Below are 15,723 nucleotides of genomic sequence, written 5' to 3' on the forward strand. Positions count from 1 at the left end.
AATATTAACTTCTCTCATAAAAACTTTACATTATAATATATCAAATACACTATATTAATTGTATCATATACAATTTATTCCCTTTAATCAATTTGAACAATTCAAATTAAACCAAAATAAATTTGATTCTTATTTATCCTTATTGAGCTAACAAGGGGACCTTATGGACCTACAGATTGAAGCTCCAATGAAATGGGAATAATTAATTTGGGAATAATTAATTAAACCCTTTAATTAAATTAATCTCTATTCATTAACTATTAGTCATTCCACTAAAGACTAATAGTTGCATTCATCTTAATGTAAATATATTTTTGTGTCCATTAGATATAACCAATAGATAGTGCAATGACCCTTCACAAATCGCTCGTAAGTACAGCTAGGCCAAAAATTGACGTTTTGCCCCTATAATTACATCAAACTCCTTAAGTACCACTGATTCCTCTAATGAACAATAATTATAGTCCTATTATAACTGAACTCCTTTCAGGTCAAGAGAGAGTGTGGCGTCACATTGTTCAAGCCCTGAAATTAGCCCTTAAGACAGCAATTTATCTACTTACTCTATCTATAGAGAATAAGTGAATTCTTTCTTGTGTAGTTGTGTTCCTAGCTCCCCAATTAGACGAATTCCCAAAATGGTAGACATATTGAGTCGGCTACATAAGCCACTCTCACCCATGCAAATCAAAGGACGTCTTCATAGGTAGGAGTTCACAACTCTCTCAGGATTCAGGTCAAGTCACCTATAGTCATCTTGGTGAAATGTAGTCTCAACTAGTAACGGTGTTAATAAAAGAGACTATTCATTTCATGGTTCGGTCTTATACAAACTTTTGGTATAGAATACCCCCGCTCTAATGTCTCGACATGAATGATTAGGATCAAATCATTTGTAGCACTTAAGAACAATTGTAACAACTACAAAGCAGACTGTATTCGTAGTGTCACCAGGATAAGGTATCCAACCTTATCCATTTACTACAAATCATTTAGATTATCACTTAAACACGATCCACTTGTATGTCTCCACATACATGTTTAGGTTACAGAAGATAACCTTGGATATTAGTTTATTGGTTTTGTGGGTTAATGCAACTAAATAAAATAAAACACTTGACGGCCTAAACATGTATGTATAATATATACAATTACAATTACAATTACAATTACAATTACAAACTACAAGACCACGAGATTTATGGCATCAACCCCAACAACATCTCATTCCAGTAATCATCCAACACTCATGTCATGTGTTTATAGCACACTCACTTTTAGTAACTATGTAATTCACTCATGCTTATCAAATTGCCTATAAATAATGACATTTGATAGATTTGTAAGATACACATATATTGGAGGATTTTCCAAAGAACTTGAAGAAAGTGTGAAAATGGAAAATAATGAGATTTTTCATTTTCTTAATTTTCTTATTATTTTAATATTTCTTTATATATATATTATTTTATTATTTTAATGTTATATTTCTCGATTTTCTATTTCGGTTGTACCTTGTTTTTGCAACAATAATCCATTAAAAACTATGCACTAAAAACAAAAGGGAAGGAAAATGTTTCAAGCATATATCATAGGTTACGATAACAAATTATATCAACATAAGAAAATGATCTCAATTAATTAATTGGTGAAATTTGTTAAAAAAAAAGAAAAATCATGGGTGGCCGATCCAAAAAGAAAATAATTTTCTTATTAAGAATTAATTATAGGTTTGGTGAGAGAAAATAAGTTAATTTGTTATTTTTAGAAAGTGGAAGTTTGAAATGTCTTGTCTTGTATTACTTCTTGAATATTACTTCATAACACCAAGAAAATTTAGAAAACTACGTTGTAGAATTCTATTAATATCCTTACAACCGTTGTAAAATGTAGGACTACTTTAGTTTAGGATCAATATTTTTACAACAAAATTGTTGAAATTTATTGTCAATAATACAACAAATCAATTAACACAACAACAAAAAGAACAGAAAAAATCTAAAGATATAAATGTGAGGAATTGATAAATAAACCAATTGCTTTCGGAATTTTGGTGCCACAATCCAAATCCCCCATTTCTTTAATTCCTCGTTTGCTACAATCACAATACAATGCAGTGGCCACAACCAGTTGAATATTTGGAAAAACGCAAGTACGAAGATCATAAAGTCGTATGTTACAATACCAATATAACCCATGAAGGTTCTTTATGGCGGGCTGAGAATCCTGTTGCTTCAACTCTCCCTGTTTTTGCTCTTCAACTTTGCCTTATTATTTTTTTCTCTCGTGTTCTTATTTTCGCCTTGAAACCCCTACGCCAACCACCCATTGTAGCGGAAATTCTTGTAAGTTTTCATTATGCCCACCACCTTTTTATGAATTTACAGACTCAAAGTTCTAATATATTTTCTTTTGTTTCTTTTTCCAAGGCTGGGGTGTTGATGGGGCCGTCGTTATTGGGGTGGACGGATTTGTTTTCGAAATATATATTTGCTTGGAAGAGTTTATTGGCGTTGGAAACTGTTGCGAATTTGAGTTTGGTTTATTATATTTTTCTTGTTGGTTTGGAGCTCGACATGGCTCCAATTGTACGTGCTGGAGGGAAGTCTATAAGCATTGCTTTGCTTGGTATACTTCTTCCAATTCCCGTTGGGATTGGCTTGCATCATCTGATCAACAACAGTAGGAACAAAGCTAAGATGCCCCAGGCCACAGCCCATGGTCCTTTGTTTTGGGGTATTTCCTTAGCCACCACCAACTTCCCTGACTTGTCGCGTATCCTTTCTGATGTTAAGCTTCTCCATTCGGAGATTGGAAGAACTGCTTTATCCGCTGCTGTTATTACAGATCTCTGCTCTTGGGTGCTTCTTGTGATTACCATGTCGATTAGCAATGTGGGGAAATACTATGCAGTTACCTCCACCTTTGTTTTTGTGTGCATGTGTCTTTTCCTTTTCCGTCCTGCTCTCAAGTGGCTCATTCGCGTCAGCTCCAAAGATGGGAACTACAATGAGTTTCATATTTGCTTTGTGATGACTGGCGTGGTGGCGTGTGGATTGATTACTGATGCATGTGGTACGCATTCGATAGTTGGAGCATTCATGTGGGGGGTTATCATGCCTAAGGGCGAGCTGAAGGATATGATCATGGGGAAGGTCGAAGATCTGGTTAAATCAATTCTGATGCCTACATTTTTCGTGGTGACTGGCCTTAGAGTGAATTGTAACATCATTTCTAAAGAATCGGACTGGGTATTGGTTTTGTTGATCATCTTCTTGGCTACCTCGGCCAAAATTGTTAGCACATTCCTTGTGGCCATCTTCTGCAACATGCCACCGCGAGAGGGTTTGACTCTTGGCTCACTTATGAATACCAAGGGCTTACTTGCCTTGATAATCATCAGTGCCGGACGAGATATGCAGGTGAAATTAATGTTAATCTTGCACAACTTTTGATTAGAATTCTTGCTTGAAGTCGAAATTACTTAACTTCTCGACCTTTTTCTAGGCTTTGGGACGTCTCACGTTCACAGTGATGATCATGTCTTTCTGGGTAATGACGGCTCTAATTGGACCAACATTGGCTTTTACTTACAAATCAATCAAGACATCGAGGAAAAGTAGGTACAGAACCATTCAAAGCATCAAACCGGAGGCAGAGTTTCGAGTTGTTGCTTGTGTCCACTCCACCCGAAATGTCTACGGCATCATCCATCTCCTTGGAGCTTCAAACCCTACCAAGCAATCGCCACTTTTAGTCTTCGCTATTCATTTGGTCGAGCTTACTGGTCGTGCCACGGCAATGCTGATTGTCCATGGCCAATGCAAAGCCAGCTCCGCCAAAGCCAAGGTCCAGACTGACCACATTATCAATGCATTTGACAAATTTGAGAACCAGAATAACGGTGTCACTGTCCATTCCCTCACAGCCGTGTCACCATATGCAACAATGCACGACGACATCTGTGGCATTGCAGCGGAGAAGCGTGTACACTTGATCATTGTCCCATTTCACAAGCAGCCAACACTAGATGGGGGATTAGAAGATGGCAACCCCTCACTTGGGTTGGTCAATAACAGTGTGATGGCTAATGCCCCTTGCTCTGTAGCAGTCCTTGTTGACCGTGGCCTCTCTGCCACCAGCCTCACAGACTCCAATCGATCCAACCGCATACAACAACGCTTTGCTCTATTCTTCATCGGTGGCCCTGACGACAGAGAAGCTCTAGCTTACGCATTGCGGATGTCAGAGCATCCAGGCATTCTTATAACAGTGGTAAGATTCATCCCTGGTGAAGAAGTGCAGGAAATGAGCATAATGGACTTTCCTGGTGAAGAAAATGTGGAAATTCTTACGGCCTTAGCAAGAGCAAAGAAGGAGAAGGTGATTGACAACGACTACATTGATAACTTTCGGTTACAAATCTCGAGCAACCAATCGATTGGATATGCAGAAGTTGTGGTGAACAATGGAGATGAAACACTAAAAGCAATAAGCACATTGGAAAATGAGTTCAGCTTGTATATTGTTGGAAGAGGTAGAGGGATGGTGTCTCCGCTCGTGTCGGGGCTGTCGGAGTGGAGTGACTCACCGGAGCTGGGGGTGTTAGGGGATGCGTTGGTAACATCAAGCTTTGCAACAAATGTGTCATTGCTGGTGGTGCAACAAGGGGATGTAGATGCAGACGAGAAGGGGGAGAGGTTTAACGATGGTGGGTTTATGGGGGAGCAATTTGGAGGGCAGGAGGGATGGCAGTCACCCATCAAAAAGAATGTTGATGGAGACTTTGATCTTTTTGTGAATCAAAAAGAGAATGATAAAGAGGGTGAGGAGGAAGATGAAGAGAAGGGGAAGGACAACCATTATCAACCAAATGGAACCAAAGTTTACCACACTAAATCATCTAGGTTGTAAACAAATTCATTCCCATCAATATTCAGATGTATTCCTCTTTACATTTTTGTGCATTCAATCTAAGTCTCTAATTTCCAATTGATTGCGATTTGGAAAATTTTTCTTTTCGATTCCATTTGTGACGTTTGTGATTGGAAGGAGATACATGAATGAATCGGTACATATGCCAGATAACTTAAACTTAACTAACATGGAAATTCATTTAAGTTTAAAAATTATTTAAATTAGAAAATTAAATATTTTATATTTGATTCAATCGAATTTAAATCATATATAAATGGTATATTTCTCACCTAAGTGATAGTTTTTATTTGACTTTTATTCATATTAATAATATAAATTCTATTTATATTAATATAATACTTGAATCACATTCAAATGCATTAATGCTCCCATAATATTGCTTTTAGAAAACAAATTTACCCATAATATATAGTTTTATTTAAAAATTTGGACAAATATCAATTTATATCCCTAAACTTTGAGGATGGGATCTTTTCAAAAATATAAAAAAGCGGCAAAATATTTACATTCTATAAAACAATTCCAAAAACGAAAAAAGCCTAGAGACTCATCGTTTAAAGTACAAAAAATGTCCCGTCAACCAGTAATATATTTGCGATCGTTTAGATTTGGTTGTTGTTTGATAAGCGATTTTAGATATGACTACAATTTATCTTTTCAATTCCATCGTTTAATTTTGTTACACGATCGTTTAATTTGGTTACGTTTAAATTTGGTTAAACGATAGTTTAGATTTGGGCACCCAAATTTAAATGATTTTTTTTATCAAAATTTGGTACACGATTTTTTAAATTCTTTTGGTACACGATCGTTTACATTTGGCTACTCCAATCCAAATGATTTTTTTTTCAAGATTCTTTATACACGATTTTTTTTCTTTTACACAATCGTTTACATTTTTTGTTTAAAACGATCGTTTACATTTGGCTACTCTAATGCAAATAATTTTTTTTCAAGATTCTTTATACACAATCTTTTATTATTTTTTTTTTTACATTTGGCTACTCCAATCTAAATGATTTTTTTTTCAAGATTCTTTATACACGATCTTTTATTTTTTTTTACACGATTGTTTACATTTGGCTACTCCAATCTAAATGATTTTTTTCCAAGATTCTTTATACACGATCTTTTATTTTTTTTACATGATTGTTTACATTTGGCTACTCCAATCTAAATGATTTTTTTCCAAGATTCTTTATACACGATCTTTTAGATTTTGTTATTTTTTGTACATGACATAAAAAAAAAAAAAAAGACGATGGAAAGAAATCGCAGCGAAAAAAAGAAAAAGAAAAGTAGAAAGACAATGGAAAAGCGAAAAAAAAAAGAAGAGAAATGATTGAAAGATTAAACGACATAAGTAAAGAATTGAAAAATAAGAAATATGATGCAAAGAAATTACAGAAAAAAACTAGAAAAGAAGAAAGATGAAATCGCATGAGTAAGACGAATCGCAAAAGAAAGATGGAAGGGCGAACCTAATATTTAAAAAAATAGCTAATTTTATGAACTTTGTTATATCGGCCGTAAATAGTTTGGTGTTTGTTACATTTATGTAAGTTTCCCTTTGAGAATTGTATCAATTTAGATACTAAACTAATGATTATATTAAATTAAACTCTAAACTTTTAAATCATACACTAATTAGTTGAATTAATTTAGACCTTAAACTTTCATAAATGCATAAATTTAAACCCTGAACTTTCATATACATGTACCAATTGAAGCCCTCAACTTTCATAAGTGTGTCTATGTAAAACATAATAATTGAGTATTTAAATTGATACATTCATATAAGTTTAGGGTTTAAATTGATACATTTGTAAAAGTTTAGGGACTAAATTGATACAATTATTAATTTGGGGTTAAAATTTGCTACAACTCTCAAAATTCAGGGTTGAAACTGATATAATTATTAGTTTAAGGTTTATATTGATACAAACCCCAAAGTTTAGGGGTATAAATTAAAATTTACCCTAAAAATTAATATATCTTTGAAAAACAAATTCTCTCATGATATATAGTTTTAAGTAAAAATTATAGATTAACTATATTGATGGAAAATAGGAAACATGCACAGCGGAATAAAGATCGAACTTTACTCTAGATGCATCTAAACTATTTAGAAATTAACATGTTTCAAACTACGAAATAAGGGTTTATAGAAAAAAAAACCTATCTTCATAGATTTTTGTTCCTCGTAACTTTCTTATGAACACGAACTCAGGACCATTACTAGAGTTTACCCGTTACCCTATGGACTTAGAACCGAGTTGTGGAACCCGATTAAGTGAAGAAATTAAGAGAGAAATGGAAATTGAGGTAGAATTTTATGGTTGAGACAGAGAGAGAGAGAGACTTCGGTGTAGTTTTGAAAATAATAAAATTTGTCAAAATTTCAAAAGTTCTAAAAATTTTGGAAAAAGGCATTATATTTAAATAACCTAATTACATGCAAAAAAATGCATGTAATTAGTACATCAAATATCAATACCTAACATTCCACTAACCATTAGTGGCACTACAAAAAATCGGGATTCTTCCGAGCAAATTCTGACATCGAAATAAAAAAAAATCGGAAAATAACACCTCCGCAAACGCCGTAAGGTTTTATGTTACAGAGAAAATCTATCCCGATGTTGCTTTCGTGGCATCGGGAATGACCACACAATCCTCAATGTTGTACACGTAAACATCGAGGAACAGGAAAAATTTAAATAATAATTTTATTTTTTCCGATGCCATGCAATAATTGTCGAAAAATAGGTGGTTATTCCTGACATAGACGTCTACGGCATCGGGGAAAAGGACATAATTATTTAATTGTTTCCTTTTCCCCAACGTCGTGCATATATATGTTGGAAATTATATTACCATCCTCGACGTATACTTTGACCACATCGTGCATACAACGTCGGGAGTGGGGGCCACTATTCCTAACATTTTACTTATGGCGTCCGGAATAAAAGGGATCTCTTGAAGTTTTTGTTGTGCGTTGGGAGATCCCTTATAAAATTTCAGATCTGTGTTCTGTGAACACAGATCCGAAAAAGAGAAAGAAAGGGTTAGAGAGAAAGAGAAACCAAGAGAGATCCGTCCGTCGGGAAGAAGGCTATCGTTCATTGCCACTGGGTTACTCTGTCGTTTGTCCTCCTATTCTGTCGTCGCTGCTGTAGATTTCAGTAAGTTCTTTGTTCTTTTTTCTAAGTTAAAGAAATGTATGTATTGTATATTGAAATTATTATAGATTTTGGGTTTAAATTGTTGAAATGTATTTAAATGTATTGAAATTGTTAGAGGTTTAGGGTTGAAATTGTTAGATGTTTAGGGTTAAAATAGAATTTTAGGTTTGAAAATGTTGAAAGTGTTGAAATTGAAATTGTTGAAATTAAAATTGTTTAAATTGTTAAAATTGTTGGGGGGGGGGGGGGGGTGGGGGGGGTGGATTAGGGCTTATATTGGATTAAGAAAATTTTTTGTTGAAAGTGTTAGTTAAAGCATTTTGATGGATTTGTTCTCGCTATCTTACAGTTATGGTAGCCTTTAATTTTTAATTTGTTATTATGTTTTGCTTGTTGAAATAGTTGAAATTTGGGGGGTAGGGGGCTATAATGGATTGTAAAGTTTCTTAGAAGTGTTAGGTAGCTTGTAAAGATTAAAGTAACTTGTGGTTAGTTTTTGGCTATCTTACGGTTATGTTTTAGATTTAGTTTAAACTTAGCTTTAGTGAAAGTTGGGAGATTGGGTACTTATGAGGTGTAGCTTGGAGTAAGTTTGAGTATTTAAGAAGAGAAATATAAGACTAATCAATCATATTTATGTTTTAGGTTTTTAGCGATGGACAAGGGTTGGATGAAACTTACGAATAAGTTATCGGTTGAGTATAGAGAAGGAGTGTCTCAATTTTTAGAGGTTGCAAAGTATCACATCGATGACTACAGACGAACAAGGTGTTCATGCAAGAGATGTATAAACTCAATTTGGGTCTCACTAGAGGGTGTGGAGCGACATTTATTAACAATTGGAATTTTTCTCTTCTATATAGACTGAGTTTATCATGATGAGCTAGTGAACTTGAATAGAAGTATAGAAAGATTTGATGAAGGAACTAGTAGTAACCTTTTTTATTAAGGAACTAGCAATGACCATTTTCATGAAGAAAATGAAATGTTGGGTATGCTTAATGATTTACAAGCTCCGATTGAACATGAAGAAGAAACAGAGGAAGGTTTGAAGAATGAATGTCATTTAATATTGGTGTAGAACAAGAGATAACAAACATATTCCAGGAGTTATTGAATGAAGCGTGTAATAAGCTATACTCTGGTTGTTCAGAATTTTCCTCCCTGAACTTTTTGGTTAAGTTGATGCATATCAAACTTCTCAACAATTGGAGTAACGAGTCCTTAGCATGTTATTAAAAATTTTAAAAGCAGCATTTCCAATGGGTACTACTATCCCTAGTTCATTTTACGAAGCTAAATGAAAACTACATGACTTAGGCCTAGGATATGAGACTATTCATGAGTGTAAGTACGACTACGTGTTGTATCTAAGGAATTTAAGGATTTGCAATATTGTGCAACTTTGTGGTGAGTCTCGATACAAGGTTAGTCCTAACAAAGGAAAAAAAATCACGTAAGGTATTGCGCCACATTCCATTATACAGTGATTGTCTATATCACAAGAAGACTCATCTAACATGAGATGACATAAGGATAAACGAGTCGAAACAGAGAATGTGTTAAGACATCCAGTTGATGCAGAGGGATGGAAGCATTTTAATCGTGAATATTTGGATTTCGCTTCAGATTCAATGAACGTTCATTTGGAATTAGCTTCAGATAGGTTTAATCCGTTTGGAAATATGAGTACCTCGTACAATATGTGGCCTATGGTGTTAGTTTTTTATAATTTGTCACCTTGGAAATGTATGCAAGAGTCTAACTTCTTCATTCATTGCTCATACCTAGTCCAAGATCTCTTAGTACAGAAATTGATTTTTACCTACAACCATTGATTGAGGAATTGAAAGACTTATGGACTTTTGGTATGCATACCTATGATTCTCTTACCAGTCAATTCTTTCAATTGTTTGCAATCTTATTGTGGACAATTAATGACTTCCTAGCGTATGGTGACTTTTTTGGATGGAGTACGAAAAGGTATCAAACATGTCCCATATGCATGGGAGATAACTCAGCATTCGAGATAAGAGGAAAAATCTCTTTCATGGGACGTTATCTTCTAGACAACCACGTTTGGTATAGAAGTAAGCTACATGATGGAAAGGTATAGTGTAGGACTTCTCCAGTTGTACTTAATGGGCATGATATCTTGGAACAACTAAATTCGTTGGATTTTATAGTTATGAGTAAATATCCCTCACTGATATATAAGAAAAAAACGAGAGCTCTCAATTGGACTAAAAGAAGTACCTCTTTCAAACTTCCTTACTGGGCAAGACTACTATCACATCACAAACTGGATCTAATGCATATTAAAAAGAATGTTTGTGACAACTTGGTTGAAACGTTGTTGAATATTGAAGGAAAAACGAAAGATACCAAGAACGATCAGTTGGACCTACAAGATTTGAAAATAAGGAAGAATTTACACCTTATAGAAGTCGATAATAGATTTGTGAAGCCACATGCAACATACATGTTTATTAGCAGCGAGCGAGTTGGCTTTTGTAAGTATTTGAAATCAATTAAGTTTTTTGATAGATTCGTTTCTAATATTTTACGATGTGTGAATGACAGAGACGAAAAAATATCAGGTCTTAAAATCACTACTTTCATGTTTTGCTACATCGACTTCTCCCTATTGGCGTTCGAGCATATCTACGAAAAATGAGTCCATTGCTATTACTAAATTGTGTGGTTTTTTTCATGACTTATGTTTAAGAATGATAAGAATAAGTGATTTAGATCGATTCCAATCAGATATCATAATCATACTTTGTAATTTGGAAAGGATATTCCCACCTGCCTTCTTCGACATAATGATACACCTTGTTGTTCACCTACCATATGAAATCAAAGTTGTTGGTCCAATCTCTTACAGTTGGTTGTCTCCCATTGAAACAAGTTTATGTACGTTAAAACAATTTGTTCGAAACAAAGCACGTTTTGAGGGGGTCTGTTGCAGAAGCATATGTGATGAATGAATCAGAGACTTTTTGTTTAAGATATCTTAGTGGGATTGAAACTCGATTCACTATAGATGAACAAAATGTTGATAGCATTTTTTATGACGAGGTAATTAGTGAATTTGAAGTGTTCGTGCAAAAAGTACGACCATTAGGGGCGTCAAGTTTACGAACTCTATCATAGGAAGAGAAACATCTCTCATATTGGTACATCCTCAACAATGTAAATGAAATAGCGAACTACCGTAAGTACGCATTTCCCAAATTTATACTTCACTAGCTATTTTAAGTCTGTTATTGTAGTCACACAAACTCACTATTATCTACTTTAGGAAACACTTGAGGTTGATACGTCGTCAAGCTCAAAGTGCTTCTGACTTATATAGAAGACATTAACGAACATTTTCTAATTGGTTTAGAGCTCAAGTATATAGCGTACATGATTTTGGGAATTGGTATATCTTATTTGAGAATTTATTTATATTCATTTACATGAATTTTAGGTCCTAGAAATGCATGAGAGAGAAAAGCTTTTTCATGATTTCTTCTCACTTGCGATGAGACTTTTATTTGACGTTCATTCTTAGAGTGGATGCATTGTCAGTGGGGTACGATTTCACACTGTAGAGCGTGATTCCTAACACACTACATAGAACACTGGAGTCATAGTAGTCGGTGAAAAGAATGACAGTGGAAGTATTGACAATATTTTCTACGGTGTTTTAGATGAAGTGTTACATGTACAATATCTGCTGGAACGACGTGTTTGGCTATTCATGTAAACCCGATATTTTCTTGGTTTAATTTCTTTAAATGTGGAAAGAAAAAAAAAAGAAAAAGAAAATGGAAATTAAGTGTAAATATATATATATATATATATATATATATATATTAAATAGTTTTATTAAATAAATTAAAGAAAAGAAAGAAAAGAAAGGATAAAAAGAAGAAAAGGAGAAGAAAATTTCATTTTTTTCTTTTCTTCTTCTTCTTCTCTTCCCTTCACCGCCAAGATTTTTGAAGACATCCAACTTCCATTTTTTTTTTCTTTTCCCTTCTTCAATTTGCAGAGAACTTCTAAGAGAGAGTTTGGAAGAAGAAGAGAAATTTTACTAGAATTTTGAGGTTGAAGAAGAGGAGGAGAACTCAAGCAAAGTGTATCCATGGCTGAATTTTAGTTCATTCTGCACATCACTGGTTTTTAATTCGGTTCGAACTCTTCAAAAGGAATTAAGAGGTGAGATTTACATTTACTAAAAGTTAACGCATTTTCAAACAAACTTTATGAAGAACGTTGGAGCAAATTCGGATATTCATTTGGTGCTTTTTGATGAAGAAAACAGGGCAGTTGGTTTTCACTCGAAATCAGGAGGTCTCTGGTTTTTCTTGTATTTCAGAGTGTATCGGTGGTGTTAGAATCTCTATTTGGTATGGTTGGAAAGCTTATTCGATTTACTACAACTTTCATGAAGAAATTGTAAACCAAAAACGACTAACAATCAGTTAAATTGTAGGGACAAGTTAAAGAGGTCGTGTGCGCGCGATTCTGGAAGTGGTTCTGTTTTGAGGGTTATATGTGTTTATGCACGGGGAATCAGATTTATATGTCTTCAGGTACGTTTTAGAGGATCTCAAAATGAAGATTTTGATATAAAGAACACTCATTTTGGTTAAGTATTGAGAAAGTTATAGTCCTTTGAAGTTTATGTTAGAAATCTGGAAATTTTAGAGAATTGTTGAAATAGGATTTTATTTCTTAAGCTTTGTTTTCGTGAGCGTCATCTTTGGTGCGACATGTTATGTATATCTTTAGGAAACCAGAATGTTTAGAGTTTTAATACTTGGTTGGGTTGTTGGCAGGCCGAGAAGAATTAAACCGAGCTTATAGACCAAGGATCTAACCCAAGACTATGAGTGACAAAACCAACTTTGAAATATTTTCCATAATTGTTATTATGATTGAATGCGATAAATGTTTATTTACGAAGCCATGAAAGGTATTTGAATTTCATGACTATTTTCAAGTATACATTTGGAGACTAGATTTCTTAAAGAAATTTATGCTAGCGCGTAGATATTAAATGTTTGGAAAGTATTTAAACCACAATATTTTAAGCAAAGCATGAATTAGTATGAAGTTTTGTTTTAAGAACTACAATTTTCCACGAAAGAGCTGAGTAAAGTTCGAGCTTTGTGTAAAATTTATAAGCAGGCATGTTTTAATATTTTAAGATGATTTATGAAATTTTCATTAACTACATGACTGAGATCTTGAGCCTGAGGCTAGAGATTACCGTGTGCACACTGGTTAGATTCCGTTGTTGACGTTGAGTGTACTCCGTAACAACGATGCTGTCGTGAGTGCTGGGCGGGCCCCACTACATCGTAGTGCTTGTAAACGTTGTTGTACTAGGTGTACCCTAAACAACGTAGATTCGTCATGTTAGTTAAAATGCTTCGAGATACTTGATATGCCTTGCTAGATTTCAATGATGAACATGCTGAGTATTTAAGGAAGCTATTCTTACTACTACACATTTACGTTTACGACTTGTATAAACAGATTTATATGTGTAAAGTTTTCAGGTGCTCTTATCTTTAAATTCATAGTTTTAAACTGAGTCACTCACTGAGCTTCATAGCTCACCCTTTCCAAAATGTTTTACCCATTTTCCAAGTAGAGATCGAGTTCCCGGTGCCTGATAGACTGCCTTAGTCTGCGGAAGCTTCATTATCGATTGCCAGTACGTGTTTTGAGTTGGCATAGAGTCTGTTGTGTTGTGATGTATATACACCCTTGTATGTTATAGATACTCCACAGTTTGTATAAGCTTTAGGAGCTGTAGTTGTGTAAATTTTGTTGGTTATATTTTGATTAAGGTGTCTTTAGGTTTACTCGTGAAATCGGTAAATTTTGAGGTACACTTCATGTATGTGTTTGACTAGCTGTGTTTGACTAGCCTAGGATCCGCTGTGTTTTGTGGCATGTACAATAGTTTATATACTAGATTGGCAAGTTCATCACATGAAAGTTTTAAGCAGAGTCGACAGATACAGGTACAGAAAAGTGTTGTTCGTCGGCTTCACGCCATCTTTCGGTCTAAGGTAGCAGGTAGTCCGGGAGGGGGTGTGACAATTCAAGTGGAGATGGTTTGACATCGACAACAACAAAAGTCATAGGACACACATGGAATTAGGCTACAACCATACGTAGTGTTTTTGGTTCACTAAGGAACCAATCATTCTCGCGAACTAGGCACATAAAATTTTTTACCTCGAAGACCCAAAAAATGGTTCCAATTGGAAAGTTGTTCATGTGGTCCAAAATAAACGTATGTGAGACGTGCCTGAAGTGGAGGATGTTGAGAATGAGCAATTGAATGTATTGAAAATCGTTGTCGGACATCGTGTAGATAACCACATTGAGGATGACACTATGAGTAGACCTAACGTTGTTCTTATAATGGTAGAAAGACCGATTGTGCGTCATGTCGTTGTCAACTTCATAAACGATGATGATGAATAATTATCACCTCAAAACGGATCAAGCAATGATGACTAATAATGACGAATCACGTATCCACATATTTCATTTTTTTTATACATTCAATTTGAGATAGTTTCATTTCTTTAATTAATTTTGATTTTTATGTCCACAGGTACTATGTCATCATTTTCCAGCTGTTTTCAGGAAACAAATGATCAGTTTCTGAAGTTCGATGACACATTCAATAACGCGAGATTGTCTTTGGTGGATGACACTTCATAGTCTCGTTACTTTAATGAAAATTGCATAAACATGGAGTTTTGTTTCTAATAGTGTTATGTTTTCTTAGATGGCTCTCAACTCAATCGCACTCCTAAGAGATGTCAGTACTCCCAAAACTTGGAGTTTGAGAGATATGTATAGAAAATTGGGAAGATCCCAATCTCCATCAATCCAAGGGTGGAGAAGTCAATCTCACCACATACTATTCAATTCAGCAACACCATCAGTGTATTAACGCGAGATACATTTCCAATTCGCTGCCTTAAGTGGGCTGATGTTTCTTCAGAGTACATCGAGGTTGTCAAAGGCGGCAAGTAAGTTTATGAATTACTTTACATATATGTTAAACCTACATATACAAAAATCTAATCTGTATTTTCTTTCCTTTGTAGCAACGGTTCGTGCTTGATTTCACAGATCAAGCACTTACTCAATTTGTTGAGCATTAAATGCTCACCTCGTGAAAAGAGTTCAGGGGAGACTATCATAGGCATTTTAAGAAGTTCAATGACCTTCAACAAGCACGAGTTCACCCACCATACAAATTGGTGAACCGTTTGGAAGATTGTCACTTTCTTTACGATCATTACTTGAGTCAACAATTTTAGGTGATTTACATCTTTCTAATGTTCCTTCATGTTACTTCATTTTTGTTGTTTGTATGTAACATTTTGATTGTTTACATGTAAGAGCAATCAAGAACAAACAAGGCTACTAAAATAAAATAGTCTTACAACTATAGTAGCGGGTCTAAGTCATTCCCACAACGACAACATGAGCTCACTAAACAACAAGGTGATTTAGTGGACCGTGTGAAGTTGTTTAGAGAAACACAAGTCAATAGGAGTGGCCAATTCGT

The 15,723-nt window shown here is 34.7% G+C and overlaps 1 protein-coding gene and 2 long non-coding RNA genes across 4 annotated transcripts; all 3 read left to right on the forward strand.

Moving 5' to 3' along the window:
* Window positions 1–2,099: 2,099 nt before the first annotated feature.
* LOC103486186 (cation/H(+) antiporter 15-like) lies at window positions 2,100–4,972 on the forward strand. Its single transcript, XM_051089200.1, has 3 exons — window positions 2,100–2,345; window positions 2,430–3,422; window positions 3,508–4,972. Exons 1-3 carry the CDS (start codon window positions 2,112–2,114, stop codon window positions 4,912–4,914), a joined length of 2,634 nt encoding a protein of 877 aa, XP_050945157.1. The 5' UTR covers window positions 2,100–2,111; the 3' UTR covers window positions 4,915–4,972.
* Window positions 4,973–7,939: 2,967 nt separating this feature from the next.
* On the forward strand, window positions 7,940–15,723 carry LOC127150538 (uncharacterized). The gene is made up of 4 exons (XR_007822919.1): window positions 7,940–8,123; window positions 14,755–14,846; window positions 14,932–15,178; window positions 15,257–15,723. It is a non-coding gene; the product is annotated as an uncharacterized LOC127150538 (long non-coding RNA).
* On the forward strand, window positions 12,156–13,684 carry LOC127150537 (uncharacterized). 2 transcript variants are annotated; one of them, XR_007822918.1, is made up of 4 exons: window positions 12,156–12,332; window positions 12,439–12,523; window positions 12,599–12,709; window positions 12,956–13,684. It is a non-coding gene; the product is annotated as an uncharacterized LOC127150537 (long non-coding RNA). The 2 variants fall into 2 exon arrangements; XR_007822917.1 differs by having other exon boundaries at window positions 12,610–12,709; window positions 12,956–13,683.

The sequence above is a fragment of the Cucumis melo genome, chromosome 8, assembly GCF_025177605.1.
Source record: "Cucumis melo cultivar AY chromosome 8, USDA_Cmelo_AY_1.0, whole genome shotgun sequence".
NCBI classification, from domain to species: domain Eukaryota; kingdom Viridiplantae; phylum Streptophyta; class Magnoliopsida; order Cucurbitales; family Cucurbitaceae; genus Cucumis; species Cucumis melo.

What these genes read in the sequence shown, in the direction of transcription:
- LOC103486186 (XM_051089200.1), top strand. Translation starts at nt 2,112, where the DNA reads ATGCAGTGGCCACAACCAGTTGAATATTTGGAAAAACGCAAGTACGAA. An exon ending in CCATTGTAGCGGAAATTCTT is followed by an intron (nt 2,346 to 2,429) that starts GTAAGTTTTCAT and finishes TCTTTTTCCAAG; the next exon opens with GCTGGGGTGTTGATGGGGCC. An exon ending in GTGCCGGACGAGATATGCAG is followed by an intron (nt 3,423 to 3,507) that starts GTGAAATTAATG and finishes ACCTTTTTCTAG; the next exon opens with GCTTTGGGACGTCTCACGTT.